The sequence below is a fragment of the Pholis gunnellus genome (genome assembly GCF_910591455.1).
Source record: "Pholis gunnellus genome assembly, chromosome: 21".
Taxonomy (NCBI): domain Eukaryota; kingdom Metazoa; phylum Chordata; class Actinopteri; order Perciformes; family Pholidae; genus Pholis; species Pholis gunnellus.
In genome coordinates, this window is record NC_136548.1 from 12324287 (window position 1) to 12339097 (window position 14811).

The window sequence follows — 14811 nt, forward strand, 5'->3', positions numbered from 1 at the left end:
CTGGGGGGCTGTTTGTGTGAACAATGTCGACAGTACACATTATTCATATTCTCAGCTCCCCAGATAAAGACTCTATCTCGCCGCGTGGCCCAGCTTTGCATCATGTTACGCATATGCATTGGAGCTATTGATGTTTGAAATGGAAGTATGATGGGAAAAATGCAAAAAAAAGTGATAGAACTGCCTTCAGTATTTCACTGGAGACCCAAGAGTGTTTCCTGGGGTTTATGTTTGAAAACTCGGCAATTGTTTACTCCCCATTCCCCAACGTCATGTCTGTTTTCTTGACTCATTGTGTTTAGTCTGTTACACTCGTCTCTAAACCCTGCTGTATGGTTCATACATCAAACATTTAATCAGATGTGGTCTCTAAACAAGTTATCCGCCGAAAAGGTTTCTGCTCACCGGGAAACTGTAATTGCTCCTAAAACGCCACCTTTAAAATACAAAAGGGCTGCCTATCTGGAAAGATGAATACTTTCTTTTTAATTCATGCATCCTTTTGAGGAAATAGTTTGAGTTCCCTCAGAAATTACTTTCCCTGCTCATCCTGCTTTGATACTCTTTGGCTAACTACACCCATGTGTAGACAATGTTCCTCTTCTGCTTTTATCAAGTTGGCATTTTAACCCTAACTGTTTCTTTTCAATTCCTACTTGTGGTCGAGTATCCCATTTAACAAAATGTGTTTTAGTTTTTTTTAATTTCCTGCCTGCACCTAGAATGTCACAGTTGAAGAATAGCAAAACTACATGGCAGACTTGACGTGCTGGTGTCTTCTTTACAGATTTGATGCATTTGAACCCTGTGATTCCCAACAAGGGGCTTCTTCTGCAGTTGCCACGATATGTTTAAAGTTTATAGACTTGCTGAAAAAATTGGAAAATAGATAAATAAATTGGAGTTAGCTGTAACATTTGAACACTATGTCTCGGGATTGAGAGTGTGGGAAGCAGAGAGGTCTAAATAGGTTACCAAAAGTAATGCAAAAATGGTTAAAATAGTCGGCTAAAACTAAATAAACTAAACTAGGACTAAATAAAGAACTATAGGCATTTATTATTTGTTCCAGGTGAGTTCTAATTTACATAACTTACGAACACACAATATGTGTACCTCGTGTTTGGAATGCATGGAAGAAAAAAAACAGGAATGCCTTAAGTCTTATTTGGAATGTGGTGCAATTCCGCCCCCTGTGGCCGGAGTGAGTATTACAACAACAACAGACGCAGGAGAGAACAGACTGAATCCCAATATTATTTTTCCTCACTTGCCTCCTCTGGCTTCCATACAAACTTGACAGATAGCGGTTAGCTAAGTCATGTTTAACTGGTTGAAATGGACCATGGGCTGGGATTTTGTTTTAGTGGAATATCTGACATGTTGATGGTGATAAAAAGGTGGATCCTCAGAGTCATTAGGGTCCTTTCTCTGGAGACCACACATGTCTGTACTAGATTTCACTCTCCTTAATCACAGCTGCTCCCCAACTGTACCTGTGTAACCTCTCATAATGGATTTTGAATTGACTAATCTGTGGTGCTTATGAAATGCAATTTCTCCTCACTCCTCCTACACATGTTGTGATGTGACAAGTGTTGTTAAACCTGTCGTCTGCTAATGTTACAGCTGGTTGTGTCTGGTGTTTACACAAAGCCTTTATCGCGTCTGGTATTATACATTTTGTGGTAAATCTTGAATGTTGTCTCGTATTTATCTCTTTCAGGTTTGAGGAAATTGTCAAGAGGAGCAAAGTTGAATACCATGCCGGTGGTTCGACCCAGAACTCTGTCAAAATTGCTCAGGTTAGTGTACTTTGGCCCTCTGCAGTGTGTTTTTAAATGCACGCTGATATGCTCATAACCCCGGCTGTGTTAGTCTGGGAATACAGAGCGTAGCTGCACAGCATGTTGACACATTACAGTTTTAGGTGTAGTGAATTCATCAGACCTGCTGCGGGAAGAGAAAGGCGAGGAGGACTCATAATAATTGCAGTCTTATCTAGTTGGCCTAATTTCCTGAGACATATCAAACATCAATTAGAGGGAATTACAAGTAGATGCAATTAAGGTGTCACAAGGAATTATATCAAACAAATGCTGATCGTCTCCCTGGCTGTTCGACAGATTTGAGCATCTAAAAACTAAAATGGCAATCTGAACCTGAGAAGATTATTCACTGAAATCCTTTTTTTTTTGTTTTTGTTTTTTTTAAGTGACTGCAGTGAGTCTGTGAATTTGACATGCAGTGATTAGCTGCTGATAAGGCTTTGGTCTGCTTACAATAAACAAAGGGAAAAGCACCCAGCTGAAAAAATAATTCTCTTGCAAGGAGAAATGAGTGCAGAAGCTAATTGAGAGGCTGATGTTTGTGAAAGCGCCGTCTCTTTCTTGTGTGTGGGTTCTTTGTTTTGTTTGTACTTGTCAATGCAGTGTGTAGAGTTCGTAGTTGTGCTTGTGTGTATATGTGTGTGTGTGTGTGTGTGTCTTTTTATGTTTGTGTGTACTTCGCACAAGATAGATGCAGAGAGAGGGAAAAGAAAGCAGGCAGGCCCCTCAGGCTGCCACCAATTGGAGACAGTAAGCATCCTTTTAAAAAGGAGACGAGGAGCTGTGCACCTCCATACAAACACTCTTTAATCATCGTGAACAGAAGCGTTTTACGTAAACCTCAGTCACTCACAGACATTCATTGCCAACTTGAGTTCATTCTTTGGACAACAACTCTCCTAATTTTTTAAATCTTGTGTGCTAGATGCAGTTAAAAAAACAAACTGGTGGGCTTACTTTAAACTTTGAAAAATGAAATTGCAAACATTTTCAACGGAGATTATTTCTTTGTTTCGTGTCATTACACGAGCTAAAGCCGTAGCTTTAGTTTGGTCTGCCTCAGTGAAGACATGGAGCTGGACGAGGATTTTTCATGTTTTATTTAAGAAGACACTGAAGGAAGTGCCCCAAGGAGCGTATCAACCCCTTTGGGAAAGCAGATGGAGAAGGAGATTTTTTTTTATTGTAGGCCCTTGCTGGAGAATAGAGCCGTCATGGCCCCTGTGCCCCGCGAGAAGCGTTCAGTCGACTAAATTGGTCTCATAATGGCATGGCAGGCCCCAGTCAAATTTGATTCTGCTCTGTTTATTTGGCTATTTACCCCCTTCAGAGAGAAGATACAGAGCGGATTCCGAAATGCTCACGATAACAAGAGTGTTTTCGTCCCACACCCAGAAGTCTCGGAAACAGTTTCTGTCAATATATACCTTGAAGCGCTGACTTTTTCCACATTCCACTTTCAGGTGATGGTGTTCTTTTATGAAAAATGTATAATGCATAACCGGCTCCCAGATTATCACATTGTAGCACTTGCAATATGTGAAACTTCAAACCCCACTGTATTGTGGAAGCTGAACCTTCAAACACGAATGATATGCACTGCAGCACTGAATCCACATCAAAGGGCCCCAGTGACTAAATGAGATGCTCGATCCGGGGCAGGTTTGCTCAGGAGCACCGCCGCCGCTGCTGGAGGAGAGAGAGAGAGAGAGAAGTGTTCAGAGGCTTTGCACAGGAATCGCTGCGCACGCTGGGAAAACCCAGGGTGTGGGAGGATCAATGCCTTTGCCAGTAGAACCCGCACTTTCCTCCCAAAACCTAACCGCTTCATCGGAGGCTGTAATAGGTTAAATACTGCCGCTTCATCGAGCTACGATTTCTGCACTATCAAGGAAAACCTAAACCTCGGCTTTAAGGAGATGCACAATCGATGGTAATTGGATTTAGTCAAATGAGAATTGACCAAGCTGAGGCTTAGATGGATAAGTATTGTTTCCCTTGAACCACCGTCTCTGCCCCGCTCTTTGATCGAAATCATCCGTCGCGGTGTTTGCTTGTCGTCGATTGGTTGCACTCAGTGCTATCTTTAGCGCCGAGGCATTACTTTTCTTTCCATTTTCATGCGTTTACGGCCCCTGCCACTACTTATCCATATTCAAAGCACACGTAATGACAAACGAGGAGTCCCAAGGTAGACGTGTCAACAACATTTGTACATGCTTATCTGTGCACCGGCGCTCCTAAATAAGCCTTAGATTTAGCTTGGATCAAGTCGGTGAGGTTGCAGCAAGCAGAGCTGTCTGGCTCTGTTTCTTAAGAAAAAAGAACAAAAATAAGCAGTGATGGAAGTGGGTTGGAGGTTGTTGCCCTTGCCCAGGCTCTAACAAACATCATGCCCTGAAGGGGCGTCCGACATAAAGGCTCACCTACTGGATGTTGCAGGGCTGTAAGGTAACAAAAACCAGCCCAGCGTTGCTCGCTCACATACAGCCTCACACATCAAAGGGCTTCTCCTCAGATAGGGCATGGCGGGAAACAACAATCATATATATATATATATATATATATTTTTTATCAGTCATTTACAAAGTTGAAAGGGAGAAAAAAAATGGTGGCATTTCTGAGCATGCGATCCAGGATTTGGTACCGCCGAGCACGCACGCTGTTTATCACAGGTGACAGAATCGGTGGGGCGAGTCATTTGACTGCAGGGCTGTATCGAGAAGCACAGTCAATTCATTTAGACAGAACATCAAAGTCCTCCAACAGCTCCTTAGGGCCAAGAGAGTGAAGTCTGAGCAGAGACAGGCTCATAGGGAGTTATTGCTGCTGCCAGGGAAGTAGATCCTACTCTGAGTGCCTCGTGTAAACCGTGCATTCTCATTATGGTCCTCACAAATCAACCGCATTGACATATTTTATTACTTTGCACTGTAAGCAGGCTTTGTACCCATTCACCAAAGGTACAAATTGCTATGTCTAAGTGCCCGAGCTGTGAACGCGTCACCAAAAGTTATGATTAAGTATGTTCCCCCGGTTCCTTTATTTAGAGTGTGTGCTTTGTTTTGCAGTCCATATCATCAATTCACTGTGATGTCTTAATTATTGTTTGGAAAGTAAAGGCTTTTGAAAAATCTGCCGTCTCTGTTTTGGTTATGATGCCTGTTTAACGTTTCCTCAGACTTGGTCAGTCGTTGAAGGGGTGAATGGGGCCCAGGCTTGGATGTTGGCTCTGAGCGCTTAATTGGAAACGCATGTGCACCACACTGCTGAAAGTTGTATTTAAAAAAAAAAGAAGAAAAGAACAATCCCACAGCACTACTTGACTTCGAAAAAGTTCCTCACCAGCTCATATTTTGTAGGGGAATACTTAAACTGGGTTTGATGTCTAATTGACTTATTTCTCGGGGTGGAAATATTCCATGACCTAATGTTTGGCTTTTAAAGCTCGTTTTGTTAAATAAATAAAGAACTGGAGCAACTTGCCTCCATTCGAATGGGCTAAATGAAGAAATGCCTACGTCTGGTTCCACTTAGAGAAAAGAGGACAGTTAAGGAGAAAGAGTGGAGCTTTTGTGTTCAAACTATGTGACTGAACTTGCAGGAGGATGTGTTTTTACGCTAAAAGAGGGCATTCACAATTTTACCGTTTCTTTGTTTTTTTACGCTCATTCTTCTCACACTTCAGGGTTGGTTTTAGGAGAAATATTCTTTATGTGTGAAGAGACTTTTGAGGGCTTTTAAGTGAGACGTTCGATGGTGGGCCATTTAGCTTCTGGGATAAGAGCTTTGGCTCTTTGGTTTTCGGGTTTTGATCACACTGAGTGAACTTGTAGTTCATAGATCTCGGTGCAGCTGTGCTGAAATGAGCACACTAATGACCGATAAAAACCTGAACCCTGGTGGGCCTTTGAGTTTCACGCTGCAGAAATCAACCCTCTCAAGTATGTGCCTGTTGTTAATGCAAAAGCCTCTTGTTTGTTTTAAGACAGGTTAATTGCGGAACCACTGTTAGCACCCGTTCCGAGACGTTTTATGGCACCGGGGTCTTGCAGTTTCCTCCCCATTACGAAGCAGTGGAAGGTTACAGTCTGTTAAGTTTCTCGTGAGAAATGCATGAAACCAAATGGATCCCCACCCCCACACCCCCTTTTTTTTCATTCCCATCTCCGCTCATTCTAGACATTCCAGGTGTGCAAGTGTGCACTTGGGGGGGGGGGCTGCCATTGTTTTTCCTCGGCACAAGCAGCGGAAGCAAAAGAACGCCTCATTCGCTTTGATGAGCGATGTGTTCATGCGTGGGCTTCAATGTCACCCGCCACGAGGCAGCTGTGAAGTCGCAGCTCACGTCTGTGGTGCCATTTACTCAATGATGAAGTGGGGAGATCTCTGTTGGTTCCACATCCACCTCCCCTTCACACACACACACACACGTGCGTACTGAGCATGTGGTTCCTCCCACCTCAACTGTATTGTGACTGTATGTCACAGCTAATACCAGCATGCATTAAATCTCAATCTCTGTGATCACAATGATAAAGGTTGACTGGGCGATTATGCGAGGCTTTGTCATCAGAGGGGTTTGTTAACAGCTGATGCCCCCCCCCCCCCCCCCCCCTTTTTCTTTCTTCCGTTTTCCTCGAGTTTGACTTTCACACGAAAATCATTTGTTTGATTTGAAATGTTCCTCTCAGATGCTCGAGGATTGCGTTGCCCCCCCCCCCCCGGTCGAGAAAATGGCACAGCCCGCTGCAATAGGTGACGCTCCGCCGTCCCCGTTGAAGTTAATTTGCCGTCAAATTTGCGACTTAATTTAAGCTGCCAAAGGGAAGACGTGGGGAGTAGATTGTAACTCATAAGTATGCATTGGAAAGCGTGTTGATTAACATTGAGGGCTCGGGAGACAGACTCACTCACCGTGTATCATCTGGCCTCAGAGGCTGGCAGCACAATTCAATGTGATATCTTGCATAACGTGTCCTTGCTTTAAGTCCTTGGTTCCAGGCTCGGGAAGAAAGGCAGCACCATTGGCTTGCTTGCTTGCTTTTTTTTTTTTTTTTTTTTGCTTGGCTGTTGTACAGTTGCCCGGGCTCGAGGCGCGCTCTGAGTGAAATCTAAAAGGACTTGTTAAACAGACAGTGGTCTACATATCTGGCAGCATTCTCGTGTCAAATTAGCGAATGATATTCTGCACAGGACACTTGGTTTGCCAGCCACGTCGCTGTATTCTGCACTTAAAAGCAGGCGCTCGTATGAATAAAACGTCCTCGCATGACTGTGGGATGAGAGCCTTTCAGACTGTAAACAATGGTTCATTAAACAAACGATCTATCGACACAGGCCATGCAACTGATGAATGAAAGGATGATTGGGCATTTCACACCAACTGTTGCACATTTTCACGTGATTATCGAACGATGCCCCTCGCTCATATTTCCCCGCAGAATGTCTGCGGCGGTAGCATTGATTTGGCACATTCTCAGCATGCTCCCACTCTTGCGGTTGAAGTGTTGCATAGCAACTGAGGAAAAACAGCTTTAAATATTTTGGTTAAAAAGGTCTTAAGAAAATAAAGAACAGCCTGCAATTACTGTTCATTTCTCCCGAGTTCATAAGTTTAAGGAGCCGCAGTATTGTGCCAAGTAATAAATGAAATACCAAATTAGGCTTTGTGTTTGCTTGGAAAAACTGAGAAACGGTATGTCTTGAATATCGCGTCCCCTCGTGCCAATTCAGCTATTCATCTCTGGCTGTTTTGTTTATCGAATAAATGCTGGCAGCTGTCTGCACCTTCACTAATTCACAAGTGTTTTGAAACAAAGCTCGCAGTAGTTTTTTTTTTTTTTCAGAGTGCAGCTTGGCTCAGTTTTTTTTTTCAAGCCAACCGAGTATATCTGTGGCGGGATGGAAAATGTGTAGGTGAGTGCAAATCTGAAGTGATGTGCCTCAGGAAAACAGGATGGGGATGGATCGACGGGGATGGGGGCGCATGTGGAGAGAGAGAAGGCTGGATGACGCACAGCAGGTGACAGACAGACACTAATAGTAATGGCTCTTATCAGTGCTTCGCTCGCTCCCTCTTTTCACATGGGCTCTGACATCCTCCTCCTACTCCACCCCCTCCATCTAGCAGGGGGTGCTGGGAGCTCGCTGGGTTGTGCAGCCCGCTCAGACGGAAAGAGCCTGCCAAACACCGGTCCCCTCACATATAAATTGCATCATTAACATCGCCTAGATTATTCCAAGCTCTCCCACCGGGTTTATGGCAGCACCGGCTCAACTTAACTATTTGACTCACTGAAGACATTCAGGTTTCCTGAGTGAGCTGTGCTCAGATCTGTGGTGAAATGTTCTATTCTCCCTTAAGGTTTTAAACAAATCCAGAAGAAACCTGTCTGCTCTTTTTCCACCCAGATAGGCTTATTATATAGTCTCATGTGCTTTATTTTCTGTCGTGAGTTAACCGGAGTAGTGTGTTGTCATGCTCACCAAAGGAAGACTGCTTATTATAAAGGCATGTGTAATAGAAATATGCTTTTGTATTACAGCACTTTGTAAAATGAAATAATAACACCATATGCTTATTTAATCTGTCGACATGTTTTCACTGAAAGTAGATACATGTTAATGTTGAAATACGGCTCTAGTGTATAGTTCCATTTCCTAATATCAATAAGACATTTTCTAACATCACAATATTGCAAAATCACACATATTAGTGGAGTAATAGATGAGTCAATGAAAATGAAATTAAAGTAATGTAATGTAAACAAAAAACAGTCACCAGCTCCCGCTTCTTAAATGTGAGGATTTATGCTTTTTTTGTGTTTTTATGTCAACGTAAACAACACAGTTTTGGGGTTTTTGGACAAAGAATTGATGAACTCCAGAATAAGATAAGCATAGTAATCGATGGTATAATGTGTCTCATTAGTTCGATGAATGATGATACTAAATTACCGTCCAGCTCTAGTTGCTTTACATTTTAACACCTAAAACTTTAACTTGACCCTAAACTGCTAATTGTCCCTTCTTTGAATAGCGTAAGACAATCCGTGATCTGTTGCACCTCCAGAAAGAGGCTCTTAAGCCCAATTGACATCTGCAGTGGAGCTGCATGGAGCTTCCTCCTCAGATCAGGAGGCAATTAACTCTGTAATTACTATCCGAGGTCCGGGTTAAGCTCCAAGTTAAAGGTTGGAGCAGCAAACATTTTATATGATCCTCTTACTCTATTATCCTTTCTCACTGCTACAAGGTTTTACCTCATGGGGAGAATACATTACATAAAGCCCCTTGGCAATTACTCCTCAATGAATATCCTCATAGTGTATAGTCCATATGATTAATCTGGAATCCCCTCTGCCCCCTGTCCAACCGCAGACCTGGCTCTGCTTACCGTGCAAGTTTCATTTTCACCTGAACAAATGGCTCCTTTAGACAAAAAGTGCCAGCCTTTTACTTTTACTGGCTGCTCGGGAGAAGAGGAAAAAAAAAAAAACAAGAGAAAGAGAGAGTGAGAGCACAACCTCCTGCAGTAAAAAAACAGATATTCCAACAAGGAGAAAAAGGATTGGGTGGGGTCAGAGTAGTTGGTGGTGGGTGTGTTTTTGGGACATGGGGGGGGGGGGGGGGGGGGGGGGGGGGGTTGGTGGGCGCTTAATAGTGTTGAATAAAGGAACATTTATTTTTGTGCTTCGGCCTGTAACAGCCTCAGGAAATAGCTCAGTCTCTTGATCGGGAGCAAATCCTATTAACTTACAGTGCTCTCACTCAGGGTAATGGTCTCCACCTTGAGACTTGGGAGAGCACTTTTCCTCTCTGACACATTGATACTGGTGTCTGGAGGGCTTGGCGTTGGGTAGTCTGACACTCGGGCAGAGACTAATCAAGTCAAACAATCTGCCGGACTGGAGCAACACGGAGTGAGGATGTTGATGTCCAGCGAGCTCATTCAACAGGCCCCTTCACACGTTCCTAACCCAATACCGAAGGATCAGTGTGCGGGATCAGTTCAAGATCAGGTTATTCGAGCCCCTGAGAATTGTAAAGCGATCCCCGAGCAGCCTTTGCTTTCTCAGGAGCGATCGGAGCTGTCGGCTCCGTTATAGACTGCGAGGGCCGGGGCCAAAGGGAACTCCTGGGGTCTCCATTTATTTCTGTCCAGCAAGGGTTCGGGCTGTATGTTTGTGTGTGTTTTGTGGGAGAAAGTGAGGAAAGAGAAACTCAATTTACAGTATGTGGGTAGCCACCATCCCAAAGCCAACTGGTGGAGAAACTCCAATATCATTTTAGCGAAAAACACAGGGCACCTCCCGTTTATTATTTTCTGTCAGGGGATCTGATGTTTCAAAAAACTGGCTGTAGTTAGTTTAAAGCTGCCACACACTGTTATTAGCCTACTGCGAGAACCTCCGGAATAATGGGAGCTCTCTATCAAAGCATAACTACTCCAATTAAGAGACTGAACCGGATTGAAAATCGCCTTTGTGGGTGGCAGCCGTCGACTGTACGGCAGCATCCTTCTCCTCCGCTTAAAAAAGCTGCAAATTGCTGCTTTCCCCAACCCGTCCCACACGTTTTTCTTTTCTTTACTATTGGCACCCTTTGAAACCTCCTCATTTAAATGTGTTCCGAACATGAACACGTTTGATGCTTTGTGACTCCACTGATGGATCACCTGGGTCTGGACCCGCTCATAAATCCATGTTCAATGGCACGTTCCTCTCCCTTTCACCATTACCCCTTGTGCCTGCTGTCATCCGGCTGTCTTATGTCTGCAGAGTCACAGTGTGTACCTGTCAGATACAATTTATGGCAAGCAATTTGTCGTGTACCATGGGAGTTGCAGTTTCTTGGGAACTTTTTTGTTGTCGTATTTGTTGCACATTAGACATGGATGTTTCTTATTCAGCATTTCTGGCCAAGAGAGACACTCCAACAGTTATGTATTCAGGCCAGTTGAAGGATTGCAAGCCCATATTTGGGTTTTAGATCATCTTAAAAAAAGTGCATTGTCACTCAGCTTTAAGACGAGGCTGTTCTTTCTCAGTTCCTGAATCATTAGCATTTTGGAGGTACATGGTTTTCTCCGGATAAGTTGACTTGCGGTGAGCTGTCACCGGCTTTGTTCGATACAATAAAAGGAAATGAATGCACAGCAATTAGGTGTTTGTTCTCTCTCGTTGTAGCACAACTGTGCCTCTGCTGCTTGTGCTCTCAGCTAGGATTATCGCCCCTAAGAGGGGGAAGCATTACAAAATGACAGCCTCTCATGTCGAACAAGTCAAGCTGATTCAGTGAATATTGAAGAGGTTCCCACCACATGTTCTCCTGCATGTTAAGGGAGCAGCGTTAACCTTGTTTTGATTTGCATCTCCTTTGCAATTAAGATAATATGTCGTAATTAGAATTTTAATGTACCGCTGTGAGATTTTTGATAATTACACAGAATTCTCCGCGGTGATTTTCTCTTGCCTGCTTGTCTTCACAGATGAATTCGTGGCTGATTAGATCACTGCTCTAATCAGATTTGAGTTACATTGTAAGATATCTTCCCACATGTCTCTGTCAAGCCGAGTTTCTCAGCGTAACTGTTAAACAGTTAACGCGACGACTCGTACGTTCGGTGGGGCCTTTACAAATCGTACTCTCACCAGCAGCAGGTTGCTCCGTGACAACAGACAGGAAGCTGAGGTGGAACTTCAGTCTGCCAGACTCGTACAATTAAGAGCAAGGGCTGGTTAGTCGAATACAGGGTTTGAAGTGGTGTCTGAAATCACTCCCTCCTTCACTCATGCGCTGCTCTTTACAGAATAAAACACACTCTGCTCTTATTGTGAGCAGTAAATATGGTATATCATTGACAGGTGCTGTGTCACAATACATCCAGCCCGGCTCTCTGTTGAATAACACTACATTTCATTCCATTTGAGGGCACTACAGAACAAATCGCCCTAAGTTTTATGCTTTAGGACACTCAAATGAAAAGGCGGAAAGTACCCGCGGCAGCAAATAGGAAGTGATTTGGGACGCACAACTGATCTTTGATTGAATATCTTTATTCTTGTTTCACACCTGTCTTGATCTTAGCCGTTAGTAGATGATAAATGAACCTTTTAGCCCAGCAAACGGTTTGAATTTAGCGATAATAATTGCAGTCAGAACTGTACACATGTTAAAATGCTAATGTTACCATCTTAGCTAGCCTTAACTTTAGCATATAATGTACTGTACAATGCATGCTGTTCATGCTAGTGCTAACATTTCAGGTGTTTATCAGGTGAAGATACCGAACATTAGCAAGGAGTTGTTTCATTTTCATATTATAAATTGAATAAATTGAAGCTTTCAGCTGTTTTTGAGAAACTGTTTTAAGTTGTCCTGATACAGTTTAAGCACCTGTCGACCAATCGTAACTGAGTACTACTGATGGCGTGAAATAATACATGACACTTTTCAGAGGACAAGTGTGACAAAACAGATCAACATTTCTGAAATGGTGAATAAGTATTTTGTATTTCATCACTATCACGATATAAATATATGAATTCATTGTGTTTTACTTGTTGGCATTTTAGTAGGTCAAACTGGTGTTTCAAAATGTACGTGAAGCAGCTTAGATTAATCTATACAGCCCACAATGCAACATTTGGGTAATTCCACAAAATGCACATTTCATCAGTATGCCTAACCTCGATACATTAACTGTGGTTGTTTATTGTGTGTCTTGCCTGTGTTTTCACAGTGCTGTTTCCTAGCTGCTTGTTTTCATTCAGCACGAGACAGCCGCCAATATTCCCCATGGCCTTTTCACTACAACTGTACAAACCAGTCAATATTGGCAGGAGAATATTTTCCTGCCCCAAGTTGCCACAGTATCAATACTCAAGGACGATAACGGGGGGGGGGGGGGGGGGCCAGGATAAATCAACCGAGATCTGCAAAGGAAAACTAAACCTGAGACCTCTTTGTGGTGCGAAATTGGCCACCACAAAGGAATTAATGACGGATCCTTCCAGCATAATTGTCTAATTATGCCGGGCAGATGGGGCACTGCTTTAACTAGGACACATTGTGCTACCTCTCCAGACTCTCCACAACAAAAGGCAAACCAGTGTGACAGCCTCTTCAGCAGTGAGTGGGAGGGAGAGTGAAAGAAAGAAAACGGAGAGAGAGGAGAGTAGAGGGGGGGAGAAGGGAGAAAAAACTGGGTCTGTCACCAAGCCATTCCTCCACTCGATTCGTTACCACAGAAACAAATGTATGGTGTAAACACTGCGTGTATCACAGCTCCTGGGAGGTGAATCACTGCAGTGTAATGAGGTTGGTTTACATGCTGCTTCGCGGCTCCCCACCCAGGCTAACTCAATACTTAAACCCTCTAATTAAAGAGAATCGGCCACTAGATAATTGATCACTTCGGTTGCCTCTGCAAACGTCGCCACTGTAAGGCTTCATGCCACTGTTTATTAGAGCTGTCTGCCCGCTTTCGTCTCCTGGGAAGGAAGAGAGAAGGGGAGTGTTAGGGGAGGGGTAGGTAGGGAGGAAACGAAAGTAAACATGTAAAGAAATTAAATCTCTGTTAGCTGCTGTTAAAGTAGCAGTGGGACTGTAGTAGAATATCACACATCAGTCTCAAGGGGCTTTCAGGCAGTGCAGCTGTACATACAACCAGTCTTTGGAAGCATTACTTCCTGCACCGAAAAGTTATTAAAGGGGCATTAAGTAATCTATGGCCTGTATCGACCTCTATCTGCAACCAACACCACAGAGACTCTGTATCCCAATTTCAAAGCAGGCTTTGAAAAAAAAGATGTGCTTGATTTTTGAGTGTGTTGCTCACAAACATTATTGTCCTATGAATCAATGCACAAAGGAATCAGAGGAGCTTCTTGCGGCTGAAAAAAAAAATGTAATCGAATTCCAGATGGTGGTAAGGCAGAAACAGGAACATCGCAGACAACAAAAACAAGCATTGAATTAAATTTTAAAAAAAGTTTAATTGGCAGTGGTATTCCAAAGTTGCAGTTTGATTAATGCCTGCTGATTCAAGTGTTGTATTGTTTCCTCTTGGTAGGAAACAGAGAAGTACATTGATTTCCTATTATACTAACCGTTCCAACAGCAAACAATGACAAATTGCATATTGTACGTACTCTGTGTTATTAGTATGTAGTATGAAATTAGGACATCGTTTACATGTTTCAAAACAGACTTTAAGGAATTCATTAGTATAATAGTTTTATTCTTACCAGTCTCTCGGTGGGCTTGACGCCGTGAAGAAGGTGCTATTATAATTAATGTCTCACAAAAATACATATTAGATCCTAAGATACTTTTTATATATAAGAATATGTATAATATTCATATATATATATGTAATTTATATATTGAATATGTGCATACATTAGAACATTGAGAATAACAACAACTTGTATGTCTTCGTTTCGTTCCCCCTCCTCGCTCCTCTTCTGCACTTGTGTCTAGTCAGACGGTTGTTATTGACCTGTGTTATCTTTACCACTGAGGCTCACCACTGTGTTTTGAAGCAGGCGGACAGGAAGTGACAGGACTGACTATTGAGCATCTTCAGGACCTCTGACTGATAGATTTCCTCTGACTCCCTGTGGGGTTGGGTAATTGCTGAGTTTCCAAAATTGATTTATGGTAAAAGCAAATGTATCATCAACTGTGGAAGGGGAGTGGATTGACGGTGAGCAGACAGACGAAGAAACGGGGCTGCCGGAGGAACATGACATACGGTAGCATGTATTTGTGGTAAATGGGTCTGGAGTAAATACCCAGAGTACACCTGCAGAGCAGACAGCAGGTTATTATAGCCGGACCTGAACAGGTGTGGTGGAGTCGAGCAAGATGTACGACCACAGTCAGTCCGTTGAGCACCTTTTCTTCTGAAAGGCTTTTGCTGCTTTTGCTTGCTTGACTTAGCTTCTTTACAACACCACAGTCCCCATCGACA

At 43.1% G+C, this 14811-nt stretch overlaps 1 protein-coding gene across 2 annotated transcripts in view; it reads left to right on the plus strand.

Annotated features, from left to right (window-relative positions):
• The window catches only part of adkb (adenosine kinase b), a 94516-nt gene that overhangs the window by 13037 nt on the left and 66668 nt on the right, over nt 1-14811 (plus strand). For both annotated transcript variants that reach the window (XM_079182391.1, XM_079182392.1), the window contains exon 4: nt 1727-1805. In XM_079182391.1, coding sequence (XP_079038517.1) covers nt 1727-1805 — 79 coding nt within the window. The remainder of the gene's footprint in view (nt 1-1726; nt 1806-14811) is intronic.